Below are 20,664 nucleotides of genomic sequence, written 5' to 3'. Positions count from 1 at the left end.
AGGGAGAAGCAGACTCCCTGCTGAGCAGGGAGCCCGATGCGGGACTCGATCCCGGGACTCCAGGATCATGACCTGAGCCGAAGGCAGTCGCTTAACCAACTGAGCCACCCAGGCGCCCAAAAAAGAGTTTAAAAAAGGAATTGATAAGATGTTGGCTGAAAAAGAAGAAAAATTCAAAAAAAATAGAAAAAGAAAAAAATAAAGAAAATTTAAACAATTAACTTTGAAAGACCAAAGAATCAGGGAGAAAAACCCATGAATTCTATGTGCAGTATTCCCCTGGTGCTGGAGTTCTGCCGTTCTCATTGATGGGTAAACTTGGTCTTGGCTGGCTGTTCTTGCTGATCTTCTGGGGGAGGGGCCTATTGCCGTGGTTCCCAAATGTCTTTGCTGGAGGCGGAATTGCCCCACCCCTGCCTGGTCCAGGCTAAGTAATCTGCTCGGGTTTGCTCTTGGGAGCTTTTGTTCCCTGCAAGCTCTCTGTACAGCTTTGGAGGAGGAGAGTGAAAATGGCGGCCTCCCAATCTCTGCCCTGGAGGAGCTGAGAACTTGGGGGCCCCACTTCTCAGTGCGCCCCAGGGAAAAGCAGTCAGTCACTCCCATCTCCCCAGTCTCTGGCTGCACTCCATGCTCACCCGGCCTGTGACCAAGCGTTTCTGTCTCTGGCACCCGACACCATGTGGAGTCTCCAAACCCAGTAGATCCCTGCGGTGCACTCCCGCGCCACTCCTCCCGGGGGAGGAAGGGGAGCCTCCCCGGATCTGCCACTTGTTGGGTCCCTGCTAGAGGAGGAGTGGCCCGACTGTGCCGCAGATCACGGTTTATGGCAACCCCGAGCTGAGAGCCCGTGCCTCGGCTCCGTCTCTGCAGCTGGCTTCCCCGCTCTGATCCCTGGGAGCTCTGCCGCACTCAGGCACCCCAGGTCTTTCTGTGACCCCGAGGGTCCTGAGACCACACTGTCCCGCGAGGGTTCCACCCCCTGCTTAGCCACTGGAGTGACGTCCCTCAGCATAGCCAACTTCTAAAAGTTCTGATTTTGTGCTCCGCTGCTCTATCACTTGCCAAAAGCGGCCGATGGAGGCCCCCTCCCCCACCGTCTATCCTCCCAAATATCGCCTCGGATTCACTTCTCCGCCCATCCTACCTTCCAGAAAGTGGTCGCTTTTCTGTTCAGAGAGTTGTTGCTATTCTTTTCTTCAATCTCCTGTTGAGTTCTTAGGTGTTCAGAATGGTTTCTAGCCATTCTAGAAACCATTCTAGCCATTCTAGATGGTATCCCTATCTAGCTGAATTCCTGGGACCAGACGAAATCCAGGTCTCCTACTCCTCCGCCATCTTGCTCCTCCCCAAGAGGTAACTGGTTTTAAGGAGGAGATTGACATAATGTGAATTGCATTTTAGAAATAAAAAAGTCACCTTGGCTTCAGTGTGGAGTTGAAACTGGAAAGGGGAAGGCAAGCCTGGTCTCTCTGACAGGAGGCAACCGGCTACAGGTCTGGGCTCAAATGACAGGGACCTAGGCCACTGCATCCTGAGGACCTAGAGCCCTGGGAACTGGAGGAGCTAGTCAAGGACAAGAAGGGAAGTCAGGTGAACCAGCCGGCGCCTGGGGACAGCAACATTTAAGGGAAGAACAGAGGAAGGGAACATCTGGGACATGGAAAAGCAGCAGACGGAGCAGTGGGCAGAACCCAGGAGGGCGCGAGTGGGCAAGGGAGGTGAGAAAGATGGGGACAGGAGTAGTAGAGCAGAGCAACATGCTCTAAGCACCTAACCTGCTCCTTGCTGGTGTTTTTGGGCCATCTTAGTCACTTGCCTTCACTCTGGGAGGTAAGTAAAGAGTGTGGCAGGTGGTGGACCCGGAGCTCAGAGAGGCTCAGTAAGGTGTCCAGCATCCTACAGCTAGTACATGTTGTCCCTGGGGTGGGAAATGTAAACCCTGGGCCCTCTGCCCTCCTCCATGATCCCCTCATGACTCCAAGACCACTGTTTAAGAAATTTGGATTCTTCTGGAATTTCCTAAGAGGCCAGGCTCTCCTACAACTATACAGAACAAAGTATTGCCATGTATTTTCTTTCTCCATTGTATTAGCTCAACCAAATCCCAGGAGATGAAAACCCGATTTTTCTCCCTTCGGATGCAAAATATGACTGGCTTCTGGCCAAAATCTGGGTGCGCTCCAGTGACTTCCACGTCCACCAGACCATCACCCACCTTCTGTGCACACACCTGGTATCTGAGGTTTTTGGCATTGCCCTGTACCGCCAGCTGCCCGCTGTGCACCCCATTTTCAAGGTACAGCAAGCTACCGCCTCAGCCAGTGGAGGAGGGCACTGGCATATGAGGGGCGGAGGGAGGGAGGTGGGGCACTGACACCCCCACAGGGCTGGGGCCGGGAGTAGCCAGCAGAGAGGGGCCCTTGGAGAGATGCCCAGGAGGCGGTACTACAGCTCTGAGCCTGTGGGTTCCTGAGGACACGGGGCAAATGAGGTCAGTGTGACCCTTGTCTGATCCCAGGCACCACCATCACTGCCCTTCTCTCTTCCTGAATCCTACTGGCACTGACCGCCGGGGTGATGCAGGCTCAAGACACCTCTCTGGGCCTGTTTCCCTATCTGTGCAGCAGGGAGCCAAGAGTACACCTGCCTCATAGGATTATTGGCAGGACCCAAACAGTTAACAAATGCAGAGAGTTGAAAACAGTACCTAGCACATAGTTCAGCTCTGTGTAAGTGCTGGCTATTATCATTTTCATCTTCACATCACTAAGCGTCAAAGCTGCAGTCCCCAGGCCCCAGCAGTTCCCTTGACCTGCACTTCCTCCCTCAGCCCTGGCCTCAGCCCTCTTCAGTGGACTGGGGTGCGAGGTGCTGGGGGTCTCCGGGGGCACGTGGGGGGGGGGTGGAGACCTGGTCGGGAGGCCTAGCCAGGCCTTCTTTGAGGCCTTCTCCTGCTCTCCCCCCGCCCCCCAGCTTCTGGTGGCACACGTGCGGTTCACCATCGCCATCAACACCAAGGCCCGCGAGCAGCTCATCTGCGAGTACGGCCTCTTTGACAAGGTGGGCACCTCCAGTCCAGCTCTGTGCAGGGTCCCACTGCTCCAAACCTCCACCCCCCAGGCCAGGTGTCCTCTCAGGAGCAAGGCCTCTAGGCACTAGGGTGGCGGTGCATGCCTGGGACGGGTGGGAGGCTGGAGGCGCTCAGACTGAAGGCTCCCCAGGTCCTCTGGCCAGGCTCTGGCCCCTTCCCCACCAGTGGCCCCTCCCCTCCCGAGTGCACTGCCTGCTTCTCAGCACTTCTCGGGGCCTGTGTCGCCCTGTAGCCTCGTCCTGCTCTTCCCCCCCATCCTCTGGCCTGTGGCTGTAGATCCTGCCTCCCCTCTGGCTCTGCTGCCCTCACGGAGCACCACCTCCCACCCTCGGTGCTCCTGGGCCAACGCTCCCACCCCACGCTCCCCTCGGCTGGGCCTAAACCCTACCCGTCTCTCACGTTCTCCCAGGCAGCACCTTGCCCGTTCCGACCCCCTGCAGCCTTACCAAGCCTGGACCCTCCCAGCAGCCCTCTCCCCACCCTTATTCCTCTCCCACCTCCCCTTAGTGAGGCAGTCAGCTCATCAGTAAGGCTGAGCCCCTGTTTGGGTTGCAAATGCCAAAACCCAAGTCAAACCGGCTGAAGCTGGAAAAGAAGTGTATTATCTCAAAACCCTGTACATAATAGAGGAAGCTCCCAAATCCTCCCAAAATGGACCCAGGGGCTCAAATGAATGGCCCCAGGGGACAGAGACACTGGCTGGCACTCTCCCACTCTTTAAACTGTGTGGGCCCTTAAATAAAAATCTTTCAAAAAAAAAAAAGGGGGCGCCTGGGTGGCTCAGTTGGTTGGGCGACTGCCTTCGGCTCAGGTCATGATCCTGGAGTCCCGGGATCGAGTCCCGCATTGGGCTCCCTGCTTGGCAGGGAGTCTGCTTCTCCCTCTGACCCTCCTCCCTCTCATGCTCCCTGTCTCTCATTCTCTCTGTCTCAAATAAATAAATAAAAATCTTTAAACTGTGTGGGCCCCATTCTCCCAGTCAGGCTCTGTGGACAGGCTCTCCCCCGTGGGAGGGGGAGTGGGACCTCATCATAGGGAGCGACAGGCTCGTGTTCCCACACGGTGACCGTCCACTCCCATCCAAATAGAAAGTCCAGGGAGCAGCTCCTATCACTCCAGCTTGGGTCAAACGGCCCTGTGGACCGACTTGTGGCACCCCAGTCCCCAAGTTCTCCTTTAAAGGTTCTGTAGTGGCTCAGCCACCGTGTGTGCTGGGATGAGGACCAGGATCCCTCCTTGTGCATCTCTCCAGCCCTCACCTAAGCAAACGCAGGCCCTCCGAAGAGTTGTGTGTGTGGTCCTGGGGGCTAGTATCTGCCCCTTTCTTGAGCCCAAAACTCAGGTCACTCAGAGCAGTGCAGGTGCTCCGGGCAGCCTGTGCTCAGAACGAGCGCCCGCCCTCCTGCCGCCGCCCCCAGTCCCTGCACACACCCCTTCCGCTGCAATCCCCTGCATTATTAGATCGGGCCTTTCTTACCTCCTCACTGGGCTGCCCTGGGTATTCTCAGAATTAAGCATCCCTCCTACCCCACCTCCTAAACCCCCGGGACATGGGCTTGCCCATCCGCAAGCCTGGCCCCCCCAGTATCCTTTCACAGTTTCTCATGGTGAGCTCTGGGTGAGAAGGCTGGCGAGGGGCAGCCAGCCTCAGCTCATGGTGCTCTCTCCCCTCCCACTCAAGGCCAACGCCACAGGGGGCGGTGGGCACGTGCAGATGGTGCAGAGGGCCATGCAGGACCTGACCTACACCTCCCTGTGCTTCCCTGAGGCCATCAAAGCTCGGGGAATGGACAGCACAGAGGACATTCCCTACTACTTCTACCGGGACGACGGGCTCCTGGTGTGGGAGGCCATCAAGACGTGAGTGCCCGCTGGGGCTATGGGACCTGCTCTGTGCAGAATGAGAGGAGCTCCTGGAGGAGGAGAAGATCGGGGTATTGACAGGCCGGGCCAGGGGCCTGGACCACTGACTCTGTGGGCCACGGCATGGCTCCGTTGTCAGGGCCCAGAGAGAGAGAGGAAGGTATGTGGGTGGGAGTGGGGGTGAGTGACCCGAGTCTGGACATAAGAAGTAAGTCACAGGGTCACCACTGGAGCTCTGCCCTGGGGCCCAGGGGCCCGGCCCTGCAAACCCTGGCCAGGTCACCCGCTCCTAGCTGGGCCCCTCCTCCTGAGCCAGGTTCACAGCTGAGGTGGTAGGCATCTACTACAAGAGTGACCAGGTGGTGGTAGAGGACCAGGAGCTGCAAGACTTCGTGAACGATGTGTATGTGTACGGCATGCGGGGCAAGAAGACCTCAGGTACAGACCGCCTCTGGCTCTCCTCCTGGCTGTCTCTTCTGCTCTTCCCTGCACCTCTGACTTTCCTTGGACAGCGCTGGCCCATGGCGTCCACCTTAGCGCCTGGTGCTGGGGCCAGAGCCCCCAAGGGACCCCTGCTCACCAGTATGTCTCATGGGGACACCTTAGGGACTTTCTGCAGCCACTGAGAACCAGGGTCAGAAACATCAGGAACTCTGGGGCCAAGCTGCTGTCCCCTCCTAGTGTCTTACCCATGCCTGGGCCCCCTAAGCCCTTGTGTGGGGGAACTCAGGGACTGGGGGAGGTTCAGGGGGAGGGTGCCTGTGGGTCATCGGCCCACTGCCTCCCCCCCCCCCCCCACCTCTGGGGTCAGGGCCTCAGCCAGTCCCTGGCTCTGCCCTAGGTTTCCCCAAGTCCATCAAGACCAGAGAGAAGCTGTCAGAGTACCTAACGGTAGTGATCTTCACAGCCTCAGCCCAGCATGCAGCGGTGAACTTTGGCCAGGTGGGCAAAGGCAGGGTGGGTCCTCTGGGTGGGAAATCGCCAGTCACCTTGACTGCTGCTGATGGGCCCAGACAGGGCCGCCCCTCTTTCTGGTCTTCTGGGGCTGGTCTCAGGCAGCCTCGGGGCCAGAAGCTGGATGTTCCCTGAGTGTATTCTGCTCACTAAGCCGAGGGCGCCAGCCAGAGAGGGGGCCTGTGGACTGGCCCTGCTGGAGGAGGTGATGGAAAGGAGGGTGAGAGGCGTCGGGATGGGTGCTCGGTCTGCGGGGCAGGTACGGGCCTGGCCCACTGCAGGTGGGTGGCAGCTGGCTGAGGAGGTGCGCACCCATGCCTGTGGCTGTTCCTGCAGTATGACTGGTGCTCCTGGATCCCCAATGCCCCCCCAACCATGCGGGCCCCCCCACCAACAGCCAAGGGAGTGGTCACCATCGAGCAGATCGTGGATATGCTGCCAGACCGTGGCCGCTCCTGCTGGCATCTGGGCGCAGTGTGGGCACTAAGCCAGTTCCAAGAAAATGAGGTGAGCAGGGGAGACATTCTGCCCCCTTTAGGGGGCAGGTCGCCTGGATTTAACCCATTTTTCCATCTCAGGGCTTTGTGATTAAGAGCTTAGGCTGGACACCTGCTCTCCGGGAATCTTGACTTCAGAGGCTGGGGTGCCCAGGATGTGCCTGGATGGAGCTCGGGGCGGGGGGTGGGGGTTGGCAGGAGAGCACAGGGACTCTGCTCCTCCGGTGACTACCCAGAGGGGACGACTAAGAGTTCCTGGGGATCCTGCCAGACATTCCCATACACCTAATGAACCTAACGTCAAAGCTGGGTATCTCAGTATCTCAGACACAACCCCATGACATTAGCTCAGTGTCACACAGAATGACTACCAGTTCAGCCAGCCCCAGACTCGCGGGCATTTTAGGGGGCACTGAGGTTGCTTTGGGGACTCTGCTGATGTGTGGGTCCCTCACGAACATCTTTGTATATGTGTCTTTGCACATGTGTTCAGTAGGGCCAGATGACATGTTCCTAGTAGAGGAATTTCTGGGTCAGAGAATGTTGAGACTGATCTGTCCTCCACAAACTAATCCCAAATCCCACCCTTTCCAGCCCTGGATATGAAACCTGCCAATTTTAACAATCCAGTAATTTTTAAAAAGATAGACCTAGTTTTAACCTGCAGACATCTGTGTGAGTGTGGAAATGAGCACAGCACCCCAACAGGGTCCGGCTGTGGCTGTCCTGGGCTGGGGAGGCTAGCGCCGGCCCCCGGAGCCCAGACGGGAAGGCAGGATGCGGCAGAGGACGGGGCCCAGTGGGACCCCCTTCACCTGCACCATCACACACGGCAGGGCAGCTATTTCTCCCATTTATCTGAGGCCCGAGACCAGGGGCATTCTTGGGGTCTTCTCAGCAGGGGGTGGAGAGGGGGAAATGAGCACATGCTGCCTCACTCACTTCCCAAGGGATGGTCTCTAGGGGTGAGACAAGGCCTATCAGTTTACATCACCTCGGCAAAGATTAACCTGTCCGTCTGTGTCCGGGCCCTTAGCTATTCCTGGGTATGTACCCAGAAGAGCATTTCATCGAGAAGCCTGTAAAAGAGGCCATGGCCCGATTCCGCAAGAACCTTGACACCATCGTCAGCGTGATTGCTGAGCGCAACAAGAACAAGAAGCTGCCATATTACTACTTGTCCCCAGACCGGATTCCCAACAGCGTAGCCATCTAAGTGGCCACCTGAGCCAGTCTCACGTGCATACGGTCAGCTGCTCACAGGCGGGCTCAGCACCCAGACTCCAGGCTGCCCGGGCGGGCGGGCTCACAGGGGCCCCGGGGCAGGACCTCCTGGCAGCTTGCTCTCCTGAGGCTGCCTCGGTTCCTCAGGCCCCAGGCTGACTGGCTTCAAACCAAAGGCTGCCCAGGTTGGGCCATGTTATGCCTCAGCTTCAGTGCATTTTCCAGTCTGTTCCTCAATCTTTAGTGAATCCCATACTTTGATCCAAGTGGGTACATTGCAGGGACCCGTCCTACACAGAGCAGGACGATGTCGCTTCCTGCCCTACGCCTCGCTCAGTGCTTCCACACCAGGCAGGAGCAAGAAGTCAGGAAAACTGATAGATGTTTGTTCTTGTTGGGAGGCATGGAATGATTATTTTCTGTTTATGCTTCGTCCAATTTCTTGCATATAGTAAGGGCCCAGATAAATCCTTGTTGAATGAAGAATTGGTTGTCATAAAAATAAAGGCGTGCATTTAAAACAAGTTTCTGTCCACGTTATGTTCCCATCACCCCAAACAGCTCACATCCCCTCTCTCCACAAAAAAAAGCCATGATCACTGTGATTCCATTGGACAAAAGCTCCCCCCACCCCACCCCCCCCCACACACAAACCCCAGTCTAGATAGAAGGTGGTTTTCCCTCTTTGTTGCTCAGAAAGCTACTTTATCTTCAGAACATATCCCAAATATCATCCACCCTGGGGAGGCATCTTTGATTCTCATCTCTCCCACCCCCCCCCCGGGCTTTGTCCGAACCTCTGTTGTTATCTTCCCACATGGTCTCTCCCTTGGACCCAGAGCCCCTGCAGAACAGGAACTCACCTTACTTGTGTGCCCAGGGCTGGCACAAGGCATAGCCTGCTGCTCCCTCATTTTCCTCCTGCAAGGCACCGGACAGGTTCTAGGCACTATCCTGGGAGCTGCGGGCTATTTTCTCCAACAAGAGAGGACTTAAAATGACTTTTTAAATGCATTTCTTTCCCCACACCCAAGAAGCAGAGCCAGCCCTGAGCTTTGGGCATGGCGATCCATTGTGTCCTCCTACACACCTACCTAACCTATACCCCTAGCCCCTCGCTTCAGAATTGGATCAGCAGGGTCTCCAGAATTTCTGGAAGGTGTACCCAATGTGCCAGGCCAGAATCTCAATGTCTAGGTAAAAGGCTTCCACTAGGGCCAATACAGCATGGGAGAAGGTACACAGGAGAAGGCTCCTGAAACCACAAGGACCTCTGAGGAGACTTGGCCATTGGGACAGGTACCAGAGAGAGCGAGGCCTGGACACTTACTGGCCCAGACTCCCTACCAACCCTCTGAGAACTGCCCATACTTATAATAAGTGACCATGGTGGTGGACTCCATAATCCTATGGTCATGGTAAAGGCACTCACTCAGCTCCATGTCCCTGTGAGGGCCAATGTACCAACCTTTAGAGCCCGCAAGGCCATGTGAGCAAAGGAAGGAAGAGGAGCAGGTAGGAATGATGATGCAGGTCTGATCCTGTGGGTGCAAGCAGCAAGGGAAGGAAGGTCTGGGTAGAATGGACTCCAGACTGCAGGGCACCTCTAAGAAAGCCTCACTCAGCTAATGTGGAGTCCTCAAACAAAAGTGGCCCATTTTACGCCTGGGTGGCTCAGTCGTTAAGCGTCTGCCTTCGGCTCAGGTCATGATCCCAGGGTCCTGGGATCAAGTCCCGCATCGGGCTCCCTGCTTAGTGGGGAGCCTGCTTCTCCCTCTCCCACTCTCCCTGCTTGTCTTCCCTGTCTCACTGTGTCTCTCTCTGTCAAATAAATAAATAAAATCTTTAAAAAAAAAAAAGTGGCCCATTTTAGGTATGAAAATGAAATAAAGAAATTTTCAGGTAAAATAAAATGAAGAGAATCTCCTGCCAGCAGATCTACACTATAAGAAATGCTCCCATGGAAACTCAGATCCTCAAGAAGGAGAGGAGAGTATCAAATATGGTAAATATTTGGTAAATGTAAGAGTCTTTCTCCCCTCCTCCTTCCTTTAAAATATATGATTATTTAAAGCAAATATAACACTATCATGTGGCATTTATAATACATGTAAGCATAATATAAAGATAGCATAAAAGATAATGGGTGTTAATGGACTATTTCAGGCATGGTTTCTACATCTTGTATCAAGTGGTACAATATTCTCTGTAGTTTGTGAAATTTTAAGTAGGTAGATTATAACCTCTAGAGCAACCACTAAAATAATGTAAAGAAGTATAGTTAAAAACCAAGAGAGGACTTAAAATGGAATTCTAAAAATATATAAATAATTTAAAAGAAAGCAAAAAAAAAACAAAAAAACAAAAACAGAGAAAAACAGAAGACAAATCAAATAAAATGGTAGACAGAGCCAACCATATCAGTAATCAAATGTTTATAAGGACTAAAAACTCCAGCTAAAAGGCGGAGATGATCAGAATAATTTAAAAAATCAATACCCGGGGCGCCTGGGTGGCTCAGTCGTTAAGCGTCTGCCTTTGGCTCAGGTCTGATCCCAGAGTCCTGGGATCGAGCCCCGCATCGGGCTCCCTGCTCCGTGGGAAGCCTGCTTCTCCCTCTCCCACTCCCACTGCTTGTGTTCCCTCTCTCGCTGTGTCTCTGTCAAATAAATAAATAAAATCTTTAAAAAAAATAAAAAATCAATACCCAAGCACATGCAATAGACAAGATACATACTTCAAATCCATAGCAATGTCAAGCACATTTTTTCCTATAAAAAATTTTAGGTTTGGTAGGCCACATATAATCTGCTGCATTTTTTAAAACAACCTTTTAAAATTGTAAAACACAGGGTACCTGAGTGGCTCAGTCAGTTGAGCATCTGACTCTTGGTTTTGGCTCAGGTCATGATCTCAGGGTTGTGAGACTGAGCGCCACATCAGGCTCCATGCTCAGTGTGGGGTCTGCTTGAGATTCTCTCCCTCTCTCTCCTCCCCACTCTCACTTCTCTCTCTAATAGATAGATAAATAAAATCTTTTAAAAAACCAAATAACATAAAATTTTAAAACACATTCCTAGCTCAAGAGCCTCACAAAAATAGGCACAGTCTCGACTTGGCCAGTGGGCTATAGTTTGTTAGCCCTGGTATAAAAAGACAGATAAGATTTGTGAATAGCAGATAAGCATGTGACAAGAGGCACATGAAAAGATGCTCAATATCATTAGTCATTGGGAAAATGCAAATTAAAACCAAATTACAACTACACATCTATGAGAACAGCTAAAATTCTGTATTTTAGGTTAGTGACTAACAACACCAAATGTTGCAAGGGTTTGAAGTAACTGGAAGCTTCATACCTTGTTGGCGGGGATGTAAAATGGTACACCTGCCTTGGGAAAATGTTTAGTTTCTTATAAAACTAAACATCGCTACCCTCTCTGAACCAGCATTTTATGCTTATGTATTCACCCAAGAGAAATTAAAATGTGTCCACAAAAATAATCTCAACAATTCTATTCATAATGGCCAAAAACTGGAAAGAGCTCAAGTCTCCAACTGTAAGAAAATGAAGAGACTGGTGTATTTAGAAAATGGAATATTATTCAACACAAAACAGGAATGTGTGGATACAGGAGCATAGATGAAACTCAAAAACACTGTGCTGACTTAAAGAACCCCTACACAAGAGGGTAAACTGCAAGACTCCACCAAAATTAAGCTCCAGGACAAGTTAAAACCAAAAATCAGAACAACGATTTTGTTTCAGAGGGTATGGGGACAGGGATGCACTGGGAAGGGGCAACAGAATTTTCAGGATTGAGATAATGTTCTGCATTTTGATACAGAACATCTGGTTTGGGGTTACACAGGTGTATACATCTGCCAAAACTCATCAAATGGTACACTTAAGATTTGTACATTTCACTGTATGTAAATTTTTCCTAAGAACAAAAAGAACCATAAATGTTGAATTGTAGCTAATAATATACAAACTTAAGTGGGGTGAAGTGTATACTTCTCATTGTAATTTACTCTGAAACGCATTAAAAAAGCAAGGTGATGGAAGGATAGTGTAATGAATAGATGGAGATATGTGGTAAAGTATATATAGCAAAATGTTAATTGTAGAATCTAGGGTAAATGACTTCTCACTTATACAATTATTTAAAATTTTTCATAAAATTGTGAAAAAAACGAACAGCACTTATTTGCCAGTTACATCAAACCAGAGTTAATGTTCTTTCACCATAAAAAGTAACGATGATTTAATGTAAAATATACCAAAAAACCCAAGAGAAATGGCCAAGGCATGGACATTCACATATGCAGACATGCAGGGTAAACAAAAGATGCTCAATCTCATTTACCCAAGAATGCAAAGTAAAACATCAATGAGATAAGAGGGAACGACAATCATTTTAGTAACAATTTAAAAAACACCTACATGATACAATGCAAGGAAAGAGACTCAAATTCTCGTAAGTGAATCATTTTGGAGGGTGCTTTTGCAACTTAAAAGTTAAATGCCTTTACCCCTTTCTCCACTTCTAGGAATTCATCTTCAGAACTGCCCCCCCCCCCCGCCACCACACACACACACACAAGTGTACAAAGATAAATGTCATGGATGTGGACTTGAGCCTTGTTTCTAATAACAAAAGTCAAGTAAGCAACCTAAAGATCTGTATCAGTATCCAGTTTTTAGGTGAAAAAAGCAAGATGTGAGGGAGCGTCTCATGTGACTGCAGTAAGCAACACGCATTTCTCACAGATTTCAGACACGTGAAGAGTTTGTGATGCCTTTACTGCATGACTATGGCCCAGACCTCTGCCTTCCAGGGACCCAGCGCTGGGTTCCTGCTCAAGGCCTTTCCCTGGGGAAGGGGCTGTTTGATGTTCTGCCTTTTTTTTTTTTTTTTTAAACCATGCTGACCGCTTTGCTTGTTGTATGCCTGCCCCTCCCCTCGGAATGTTTAATCAAACATTTCATCTTTTCTGGTCATCTGATCATCTAGGTAGTTCTACTATAGCACCCGGATTCCTCCTCCTCCCACCAGCCTGACACCCCAAGTAATGAGCAGTATGTTAATATGTCAATGAATGGGGCTGTAAGAACAGGAGGCTGGCCTGCGAGTAGCTTGCCCCGACGGAGGGCTGAAGTGCGCCATGGCGCAGCCCTCACCCCATCACTTTGTAGCTGGTGTTAAAGAGCAGAAAGGCCTAGGGAAGGCATGCTCAAGCCTGTGTGCAACCAAGATCCCACTGCGCATCTTTTCAGCCAAACTCATCAAATTTGGTGGATCCCCAAAGCAGAGAGGCTCCCCTTGGACAGAACCCCCCATCTCACCTCACTGAAGCAGACTGCTCTTTCAGCTCCACCCTCCTCACCCCTCCAACCATAGTCGAGCACCTGAGCACTCCCTCCCCTGCACGGGCACATACCTGTTCAGCTCTTCTGCGGTCCATCCTCCGCCAGAGGCCACAACAGCTCCCAAAGTCAGGCAAGGACACTTGTCAAAGTATCCTCCCGCTGAGCTCCAAAGTCTCCTGGCAGCTACTGTGGTACCTGGGCTCACCTAGGGGACAGTATGTACAGGGCAATCCTGGCCTGTTTTCACCTTATGCACCCAGGTAAAGGCAGGTGCCTGCCCTCAGCACACACAGCTCGAGAGACAGGAGGCTCCGAGACACCACCATGACTTAGGGAGACTGCATCAGAAGCCAGGAGATACAGCCAGCCTGAGCTATCACCAGAGATCCTGCTGGTCCTCCCTGGTTCTCCTACTCAGCTAGGCCAAGGCTCAGTGTTTGAACAGATAAGGCGAGTTAGGCATTAATCAACTGCTCCACCGTCACATGGCCATACATACCCTGAACTTGAACCTGGCTTCTCATAGGGCACAGAGTCCAAGTAGAGCCTGGATGTTTAAAGCAAGCACACCTGTGTGAGCTACTTCCGTATTTACTTCCAAGCCTGCACACTCTCCTGAACCCACCCCCTTCCCCCCAACCAACCACCAGTGTCGGGGGGCGGGGGGGAGTAGGGGGACCTTCCCTGCCTGCAGGGACAGGCCGAGGAAAACAGCTACCTCCGGAGGTTGCATGATTTTCTTCCCCAACATTCAAGGCAGAGGATGGTGGAAAGGGGAGCAGAACCACTGGAATGCCTGCCAATGTTCCCTGCCTTCTTGCAGGAAAACACTTTCAGGGCAAAATCCCCTTTTAAAGAAATGCTTTATTGCTGCAATTAGACACCCCATGTATAACCCCCTCCCGAGAATGATTCAAGTGGTAATATTGAGAAAGTGAACATACACAAAAGGATACAAAACCAGACATTTAGACAACCAGAAACTCTGCAAGTTAAGAAAATCTTCAAATGTGAAGTGCCTTTTAGAAACTACGTCACACATGCCAGTGTAAATTTGGTTTTTATTAACAATCAGCTTTCTATAAACACTGCATCTAAATAGGTGAATAGCTGCACAACTTAATTACGTCCAAAACAAAGATAAATGTTTTTATTTCCCTATGTTTCGGTCTTTCCTTGGGCTGGAGAGGGAAGCTGCATATTTCAAATCAGATTCAAAAGAGAAAGTACTCAAGAAGTGTCTCTCTCTGCATGAGGCCGAACGCACAGCATCGCGGCCCTCGGCCCCGTCGTTCCCAGGCCGCCTCCAGCACTACAGCCCCCCCGCCCCCACCAGGCAGCAGACGTAGCCCCAGCTGTGCAGGCCCCACCTGCAGCCCCGGGACTGGCCCACTGCCTGCGGCCTGCGTCTGCAACCAGATAGGGCATACCAGCAAGGTTGAGAACTAGACCCAGGAGACTGAAAAGAGTGGAATGAGGCAGAAAAGGAGGACACAGTAGAGGCCCGGAGCGCAGCTTGAGAGTTTCCAGGTTTCTTAAAATCAACTCAGGCACAAAAACCAAATTCCTGCTGGCAGCCAAAGTCAGAAGCGCTCGAGCCAAACGAACTTTTGAGGGAATAGAGGCCAAATCAGAGAGGGCTGGCTGGCAACACCCGAGGCCACTTCCCTCCCCACCTGGCCTGGCCCCCAAGTACCAACCCTCCAGGCCCTGAGACCCACCAGCTCATCCCACGTTTCTGGTTCAGCCAAGTGTTGTCCTCCACCAAAGCCACGTGCAGAATGAGGGGGAAACGGGAATAAATACCGCCACCCCCCAAAAAAAACTAGAAGGCAAGCTGCCTATGGACTAAAGGAACCCCTGGCAGACCCACCGCCCCCACTAGATGACAGCACAGCACCACCTTTCCAGAGCTGCTGGCTTCCTGGGTCTGTCTCTGGGAGGTAGAGATTAGAGCCGGGACTAAGGATGGAGTCAGAGGTGCTCAACTAGAACCTATGAGAAAAGAGAAAGGCAAGAGGGCATCTGTGTGCCAACCCAGGAGAGGAAAGAAGGATGTGGGATGGACCGTCCCCAAGCAGAAGGCTTTTTTTTTAGGAGCTTGGTGGAGGTGGTGAGATGGTGTTAGGCCTTCCTGAAAAGAAGGGAGGGTTTCACATGAGAGCAACACAGCAGTCATGGTTATAAAGGCATCTTTGCCACAGAGGGTGCCAGCCATGAGAGGTGGGCTGCCCAGAGGCCATCCCTACCTAAGCACGCTTTCCTCTCTGCAGAAGTCTTAGTGACTTTCAAGTTCAGCATAAGGGGTTCCATCGGGGAGAGGGGAAGGAATCCCACTTAAAAATCGATCCCAGTCTTCACGTGACTACTCATCTGCTGTAAGAGGGCAAGGCCAAGGGGCCTTGCCTGGGCAGCTCTAAGGGACACAGGCAGGGCTGGCCCAGGACTCGGCTCCCCTGAGAAGACAGCGTGTAGCTGCCTGGCGTCCGCAGGCTGAGAAGGAGTGTGGGTAATTGCACTTTGGGGCACAGTGAACACAGGCACGGACTGGATGCGGCCTGGGAGACGGAGAGAGAGAGCAGGCTGACCTATTTTCAGGGGCTGGCCATGGCTGGACGGTGCCTGCCGAGCCAGAGGAAGGCCACGGTGGGGTGGGGCAGCTCCTCAGACCAGAGTCCGTGATGCTGACGAATCAGACACCGCATGCGAAGGGACGGCAGGGCAAAGCCTGCTACCACGCACCCTGCCCCAGAGCTCAGACACGCTTCAGCCTCCTCCTGGCTTTCCAGACAAACCAGAGCACTTCTACTCTGAAAGGCAAAGGGATCGTCTTGTGTTTGCTTCATCCTCTTAACAAGACAGGCAAGGCACCTAAGGCTCAGGGGACTGAGGGCAGGACCCCCAGGCATCCTTCCCCTTAGAAGAGGCTCTACAGATGCAGTGTCACCTGGAGAGTAAGTACCTGGGCACATGCCTGTGATACTGCGGACCCTCCCGGCCTATTTTCCTGGAGTTAACTCCTATTTACCTGGCGAAGCGAAACTCATTTTTAAAAACAGAATTTTAAGCAGACTTTAAAGGGACAAAGGCCATTTGATGGTAGTGATTTTGGTTTTGTCTTATGAAAATGGTACAGGAGATAATCCCTGATGATAGAATGAACTGATCACAAGGATCCTCTCTGTCCAGTCCAGTTAAGGCTATACACGGGTAGAGGCGGGGCTGGGGGCAGTGACCGTGGGCCCCGGCAGTTTGCTGCTCACTCTTGGCCTTTGTCCCAGAGCCAGCCCGTCTGTCTCTCTGCCCGGGCCAGTGACCCACAGGACCTCCCCAGGACCAGAGGCCATCCAAGGCGGCAGGCACCCAGGAGCACCCCTGGTGTCCGAGCCCCCGACCAGGGCAGCGCACGCTTATGCTTTTGGTGAAGCCAGCACAAACTGGAGAGCTTTGTCCGGAGAGGAGTCATTTTAAATACTCATTTTTGTTCTAACTACTCACTTCCTTTCATTTAGATCTCACATAACCTTCTTTTTCAGTGTTGTCCAAAAAGAAGTGTTTGGGGCAGTCTTTAGACTTATAAAATAGGCTTGAAACCACAGGAATTGGGCTCAAATTGCCATCTGGCATCCATTAATTTCCATGAAATGTTAGGAAAAAGCCTCAGATCTGTTTGTCCTGCTTTAGAGCCACAAGTCCCTTTGATGCACACAGAGCAGATGTCAGGTTTTTTAGAATATATAAGGCAAAAAGGGTTTTAGATCTATTATAACATAAAAGAGATCATGAAAGGAAGGCTTCTAAATGAGACGTTCTTTTAAATGTCCATCCCACTGGACACACATATTACAAAATAAAGATTCTCTCTTTGTAAAGTGCTGTTTGCTTAGTGAATCCCTCGCCACCAGGCACAGAGTACCACAGCCCCGTCTGCTCCGGAAAACGGCCAGCAGCAGCGTCAACAGACGGGCTCAGCTCCTGGGCTCTTCTTGGTGAGGAGGGAAATCCTCTCATCACGGCTGCTAGACAGTCCCAAACACTCCGCGCCAGGGTGGGGGCTGCTGCCAACCGGGAGAGGCCGGGGTGCCACCCTGCTCCTGCTCTTCCCTCGGGTTGGGCATTTTATTCTCTCATTCTGCTCAACGTCTCATGGGCCACAGCCCAGCCAGCTCCCCATCACATGGCATCACGGGGACCTCCCTTCCCGTGGAAATGCTGGCAGAAGTGGAACCCGGCCGTGCACGGCCAATGTGAGGGCTTTCCGGAGATTCACTAAGGAGGGCTTAGAAAAAGAGAAGCCATTAAAACAGTCACCTGCCTGGTCTATGCTATTAAAGGATGTAAGAAAAGGTACACAATTGGCAGTAAACAATTTCCTTCAGCTGTTCTTCAATGTCCAGGAAAACTAACCCCTGCACAAAATCAGACATGAACGATTTCTGTTCCAGTGTCTTCAGGTTCTGTCCAACAAGAAGAGTTTGTGTCAGAATGACAGATTCCATGTCCATCTTTATTTTCAAAGTTCGGTTCTGTTAGTGCAGATTTTTCGAAAATATTCTTTTTGCTTGTTTCTGGACAGTTTTGAACATAGATTACTCTGTTATAAGCCTTGAGTCTCTTCCATAATTGTACATACACTTTGCACTGAACATACATAAAAAGAAGTCCGCCGGTAAAGCCGATGGCCACAACCACCAGTTTAGTCCAAAAAGGCCACTCTAGGATTCCTGGAAGGGGAAAAACCCGGTTAGCCTATCAGCAGACCTAATTTAAGATCTAAAGTAAACAAAACACAACTTCTGACCTTCCCACCCATGACCAATGGATTCTTCACTCATCAAATCTTGCTTCATCAAAGGTGGTATGGCAGAGGGATGGCAGAGGGTATCCACTCTCTTATCTTGCTGCTCTTCCAGGAAACAGTGTGTGGAGATTCTCCCTGATCTGACCTCTTCTAACTGGGTTTTTTAAAAAGTACTCACCACAGCAAGAGAAACATCCAAAAACGATGCTTGGTTCTTCATAATTGATGCCCCTGCTCCAGAAACCCAGACATTTGAAGTCTGACTTAAAAACCAATCTGGAATGACCCCCATGCGTTATCCAGGATCTCTATGCTGAGCTCATCTTTCACTCTGAGCACATACCTGTTGCCTGTCCGTGTTTGATCTCCTCGGTGGTACGGTCGATGAGCACATACAAGGACCAGACCACACAGGTGATGGCGATGACATGGAATGTCACTGAGCACATGATCTTCCTGCGCTCACTGGCCGTCATCTGCAACTTCTCCCACTGGAAAGACAACACACAGAGCGTGAGGTGCAGGACCCCAGACATAAAGGGCTACAATGGGGGTAAGAGCACTGTAGATGGGTAAGATTGGCTTTCTCTCCCCTCCCCTTTTCCCAGACTTCATGAATTTTCCCAAATACCAAAAGTCATTCGCCTTAAACCACTTGGCTTCAACCAGGTACCAGGCACTGGTATTCTGTCAACAGCCAACTTTTTATGCAATGAAAAGAAGCTGGGATCAAGATGAGCTATGGACCACAACCAGAAATCAATCCTCTTGTCTGCTTATTCTTGCAGGCAGACAGCCAATGGCTAGCTGAAGGACTCTATGGTTCCAGTCCTGATGAAACCAGCATGGTGGCCCCCGACCCAGGTGGCACACAGGAGACCTCCCTGCCTTGCTGACTGGCGTGGGCAAGGGGAAGAGGGTTGATGACGCCACAACACACTAGCAGATGGGTCACACTACATCATGAAGGTGATGGCAGAAGGCGCTCACTCTTTGGTCCTTTGCTGCTTTGGCAGCAACAGCTTGAAATCGATGCTAAGAGTTCCTGGTACAAGCAGGCTCTGCCAGTCCCATCTCCTCTAGGAGCTCATTAATTGACTCCAAAGAGCCAGATTTTCTCTTTCATTTACTGCTTTCCGAATCAGAAGAAAACATAAAGATAGAGAAAAAGAACAAAGTGTAAACACTCTGCATATCCTTGGCCAGCCCTAGTCACAGCCTCTCTCCAGATGGTTCTATGTAGGACAAGCTGAAAGTAGAGCCTTGTGGATTATCTACATCAGTCGAATTGCTACAAGTCTCATTTGAGGGACCAGCAGAGAGTAGGTATCCAATAAATTATACGGTCTTTATGGGGCAAAACATTTTTTAAGTAGTTTGCATCTGCCTCTCCAACACCCCGAGTGCTTTTTGCTATGGTTTTATATAGTATCTTCTTTTGGCTTTCCTCCTAAAATGCCCCCCTGCTCCCTGATTTCCTGCTATTTCTTTACGTACACTCAGCCCAAGCCTTTCACACTGACCTGAAACGCTCACCCTCACCTTTTTGGTGTATGCTTTTTTACACAGGCTGACCTCTCTAAACTCCTTTCACTTTACTCCAAATCCTACTGACCCTTCAAGAACGGCTTGAACATCCAAACATTCCGTGACGCTACCACCACTCCACCTCCCCAAGGCTCCAGCCCCCAGCCAATGCTCCTAAACGTCTGCCGTGCTCTGCCACCATTTAATTGAACATTCGTGTGTTGTGATGTGATTGTGTGATCCCCCTTGAATATACGTATCAAAAGTCTGAGATATGAACAAGTCTTATTCTACCAAACAAAACCTTATGTGCTGGGCATATAGAGAAACACATTAAACCACTTACACAGGAGGTGCCTACCAGATGAGGCTCCACTCAGAGGGAGCCGTGACGTGGGGCCTGAAGAGAGGTGCGTTTCCCGTAGGGCCTGCAGTTCCTCTCTTTTCCCACCCACCCTGTGACGTTTGTTGTTGAAAGTTTTCACTGGGGGGATTGACCCTCCCTTGAAGCGTCCTCTTCGCTGGTATGTGGCCCTGCTGGTAATGACTGGCTTTGCTCTCCCCGCAGGATCTGCCACTGTGAAGGGGATGACGAGAGCCCTCTGATCACCCCCTGCCGCTGCACAGGGAGCCTGCACTTCGTGCACCAGACCTGCCTGCTTCCCCCTACCAACTAGCAAATACTTATCACAGGTATCTAACAACTAAATGGACTATGTGCTTTGTGCAAGGGTAACAATATACAGTCCTAATCAGAGGCAAGACATGAACGGTTAATACATAGAAAATTAAATGCTAAGATGTCACAAAACAGTCTGTGGTCCCAACATGGGGCCAAACGACTGACACAGACAAGCAAGCAGTCTTAGTCTGACTGAAAAACACGTTAGGACCGAAGGGTCAGAAAGAGCTTCCTCCTGAGAGGAGGGAGCAAGAAAGAAGACCCAGAAATGACGACGCCTGCAGCGTGAACACCTGCGCCGGCACCCACTTCTGACAGACAGGAGCGTAAGCGAGCTACGGCTTCGTCCCGGCCAAGGGGCTACTCTGCCAGGGGCCCCTCATTTCCAAGAGGTGAGAGCACTTCCGAAGGTGTCCTTCCACGTACTTTTCGCAAAGGCTTCAGCTTGACCTCCATGATGAACTCGTACTTGCAGAGCTCACAGCAGCGCGTGTCGGAGCTCTTGATCCACTGCTGCAGGCAGGTCTGGTGCACGAAGTGCAGGCTCCCCGTGCAGCGGCAGGGGGTGATCAGAGGGCTCTCGTCATCCCCTTCACAGTGGCAGATCCTGCGGGGAGAGCAAAGCCAGTCATTACCAGCAGGGCCACATAC

The 20,664-nt window shown here is 51.4% G+C and overlaps 2 protein-coding genes across 16 annotated transcripts in view; one reads left to right on the top strand and one right to left on the bottom strand.

The window, feature by feature from the left end:
- The window catches only part of ALOX5 (arachidonate 5-lipoxygenase), a 74,929-nt gene extending 66,662 nt beyond the window's left edge, over positions 1-8,267 (top strand). Inside the window, exons 7-13 of one of the 5 annotated variants that reach the window (XM_064594962.1) lie at positions 2,093-2,296; positions 2,974-3,060; positions 4,773-4,951; positions 5,271-5,392; positions 5,796-5,896; positions 6,245-6,415; positions 7,442-8,267. In XM_064594962.1, coding sequence (XP_064451032.1) covers positions 2,093-2,296; positions 2,974-3,060; positions 4,773-4,951; positions 5,271-5,392; positions 5,796-5,896; positions 6,245-6,415; positions 7,442-7,621 — 1,044 coding nt within the window. In that variant the 3' untranslated portion in view covers positions 7,622-8,267. The remainder of the gene's footprint in view (positions 1-2,092; positions 2,297-2,973; positions 3,061-4,772; positions 4,952-5,270; positions 5,393-5,795; positions 5,897-6,244; positions 6,416-7,441) is intronic. The other 4 variants (XM_045878313.3, XM_045878310.3, XM_064594963.1 and 1 more) reach the window with 4 other exon arrangements.
- A 5,779-nt stretch (positions 8,268-14,046) lies between these two features.
- Positions 14,047-20,664, bottom strand: part of MARCHF8 (membrane associated ring-CH-type finger 8) — a 131,167-nt gene continuing 124,549 nt past the window's right edge. For all 11 annotated transcript variants that reach the window (XM_064594970.1, XM_064594966.1, XM_064594965.1 and 8 more), the window contains 3 exons: positions 20,440-20,620; positions 18,148-18,295; positions 14,047-17,727 (listed from right to left, as the gene is read on the bottom strand). In XM_064594970.1, coding sequence (XP_064451040.1) covers positions 17,423-17,727; positions 18,148-18,295; positions 20,440-20,620 — 634 coding nt within the window. In that variant the 3' untranslated portion in view covers positions 14,047-17,422. The remainder of the gene's footprint in view (positions 17,728-18,147; positions 18,296-20,439; positions 20,621-20,664) is intronic.

This window comes from Mirounga angustirostris, unplaced genomic scaffold (genome assembly GCF_029215605.1).
Source record: "Mirounga angustirostris isolate CCGP_5_RB_7025 unplaced genomic scaffold, mMirAng1.0.hap1 SCAF_6, whole genome shotgun sequence".
Taxonomy (NCBI): domain Eukaryota; kingdom Metazoa; phylum Chordata; class Mammalia; order Carnivora; family Phocidae; genus Mirounga; species Mirounga angustirostris.
The sequence above is the reverse complement of the archived record's forward strand: the minus strand, read 5'-3'. Positions and strand labels throughout refer to the sequence as shown.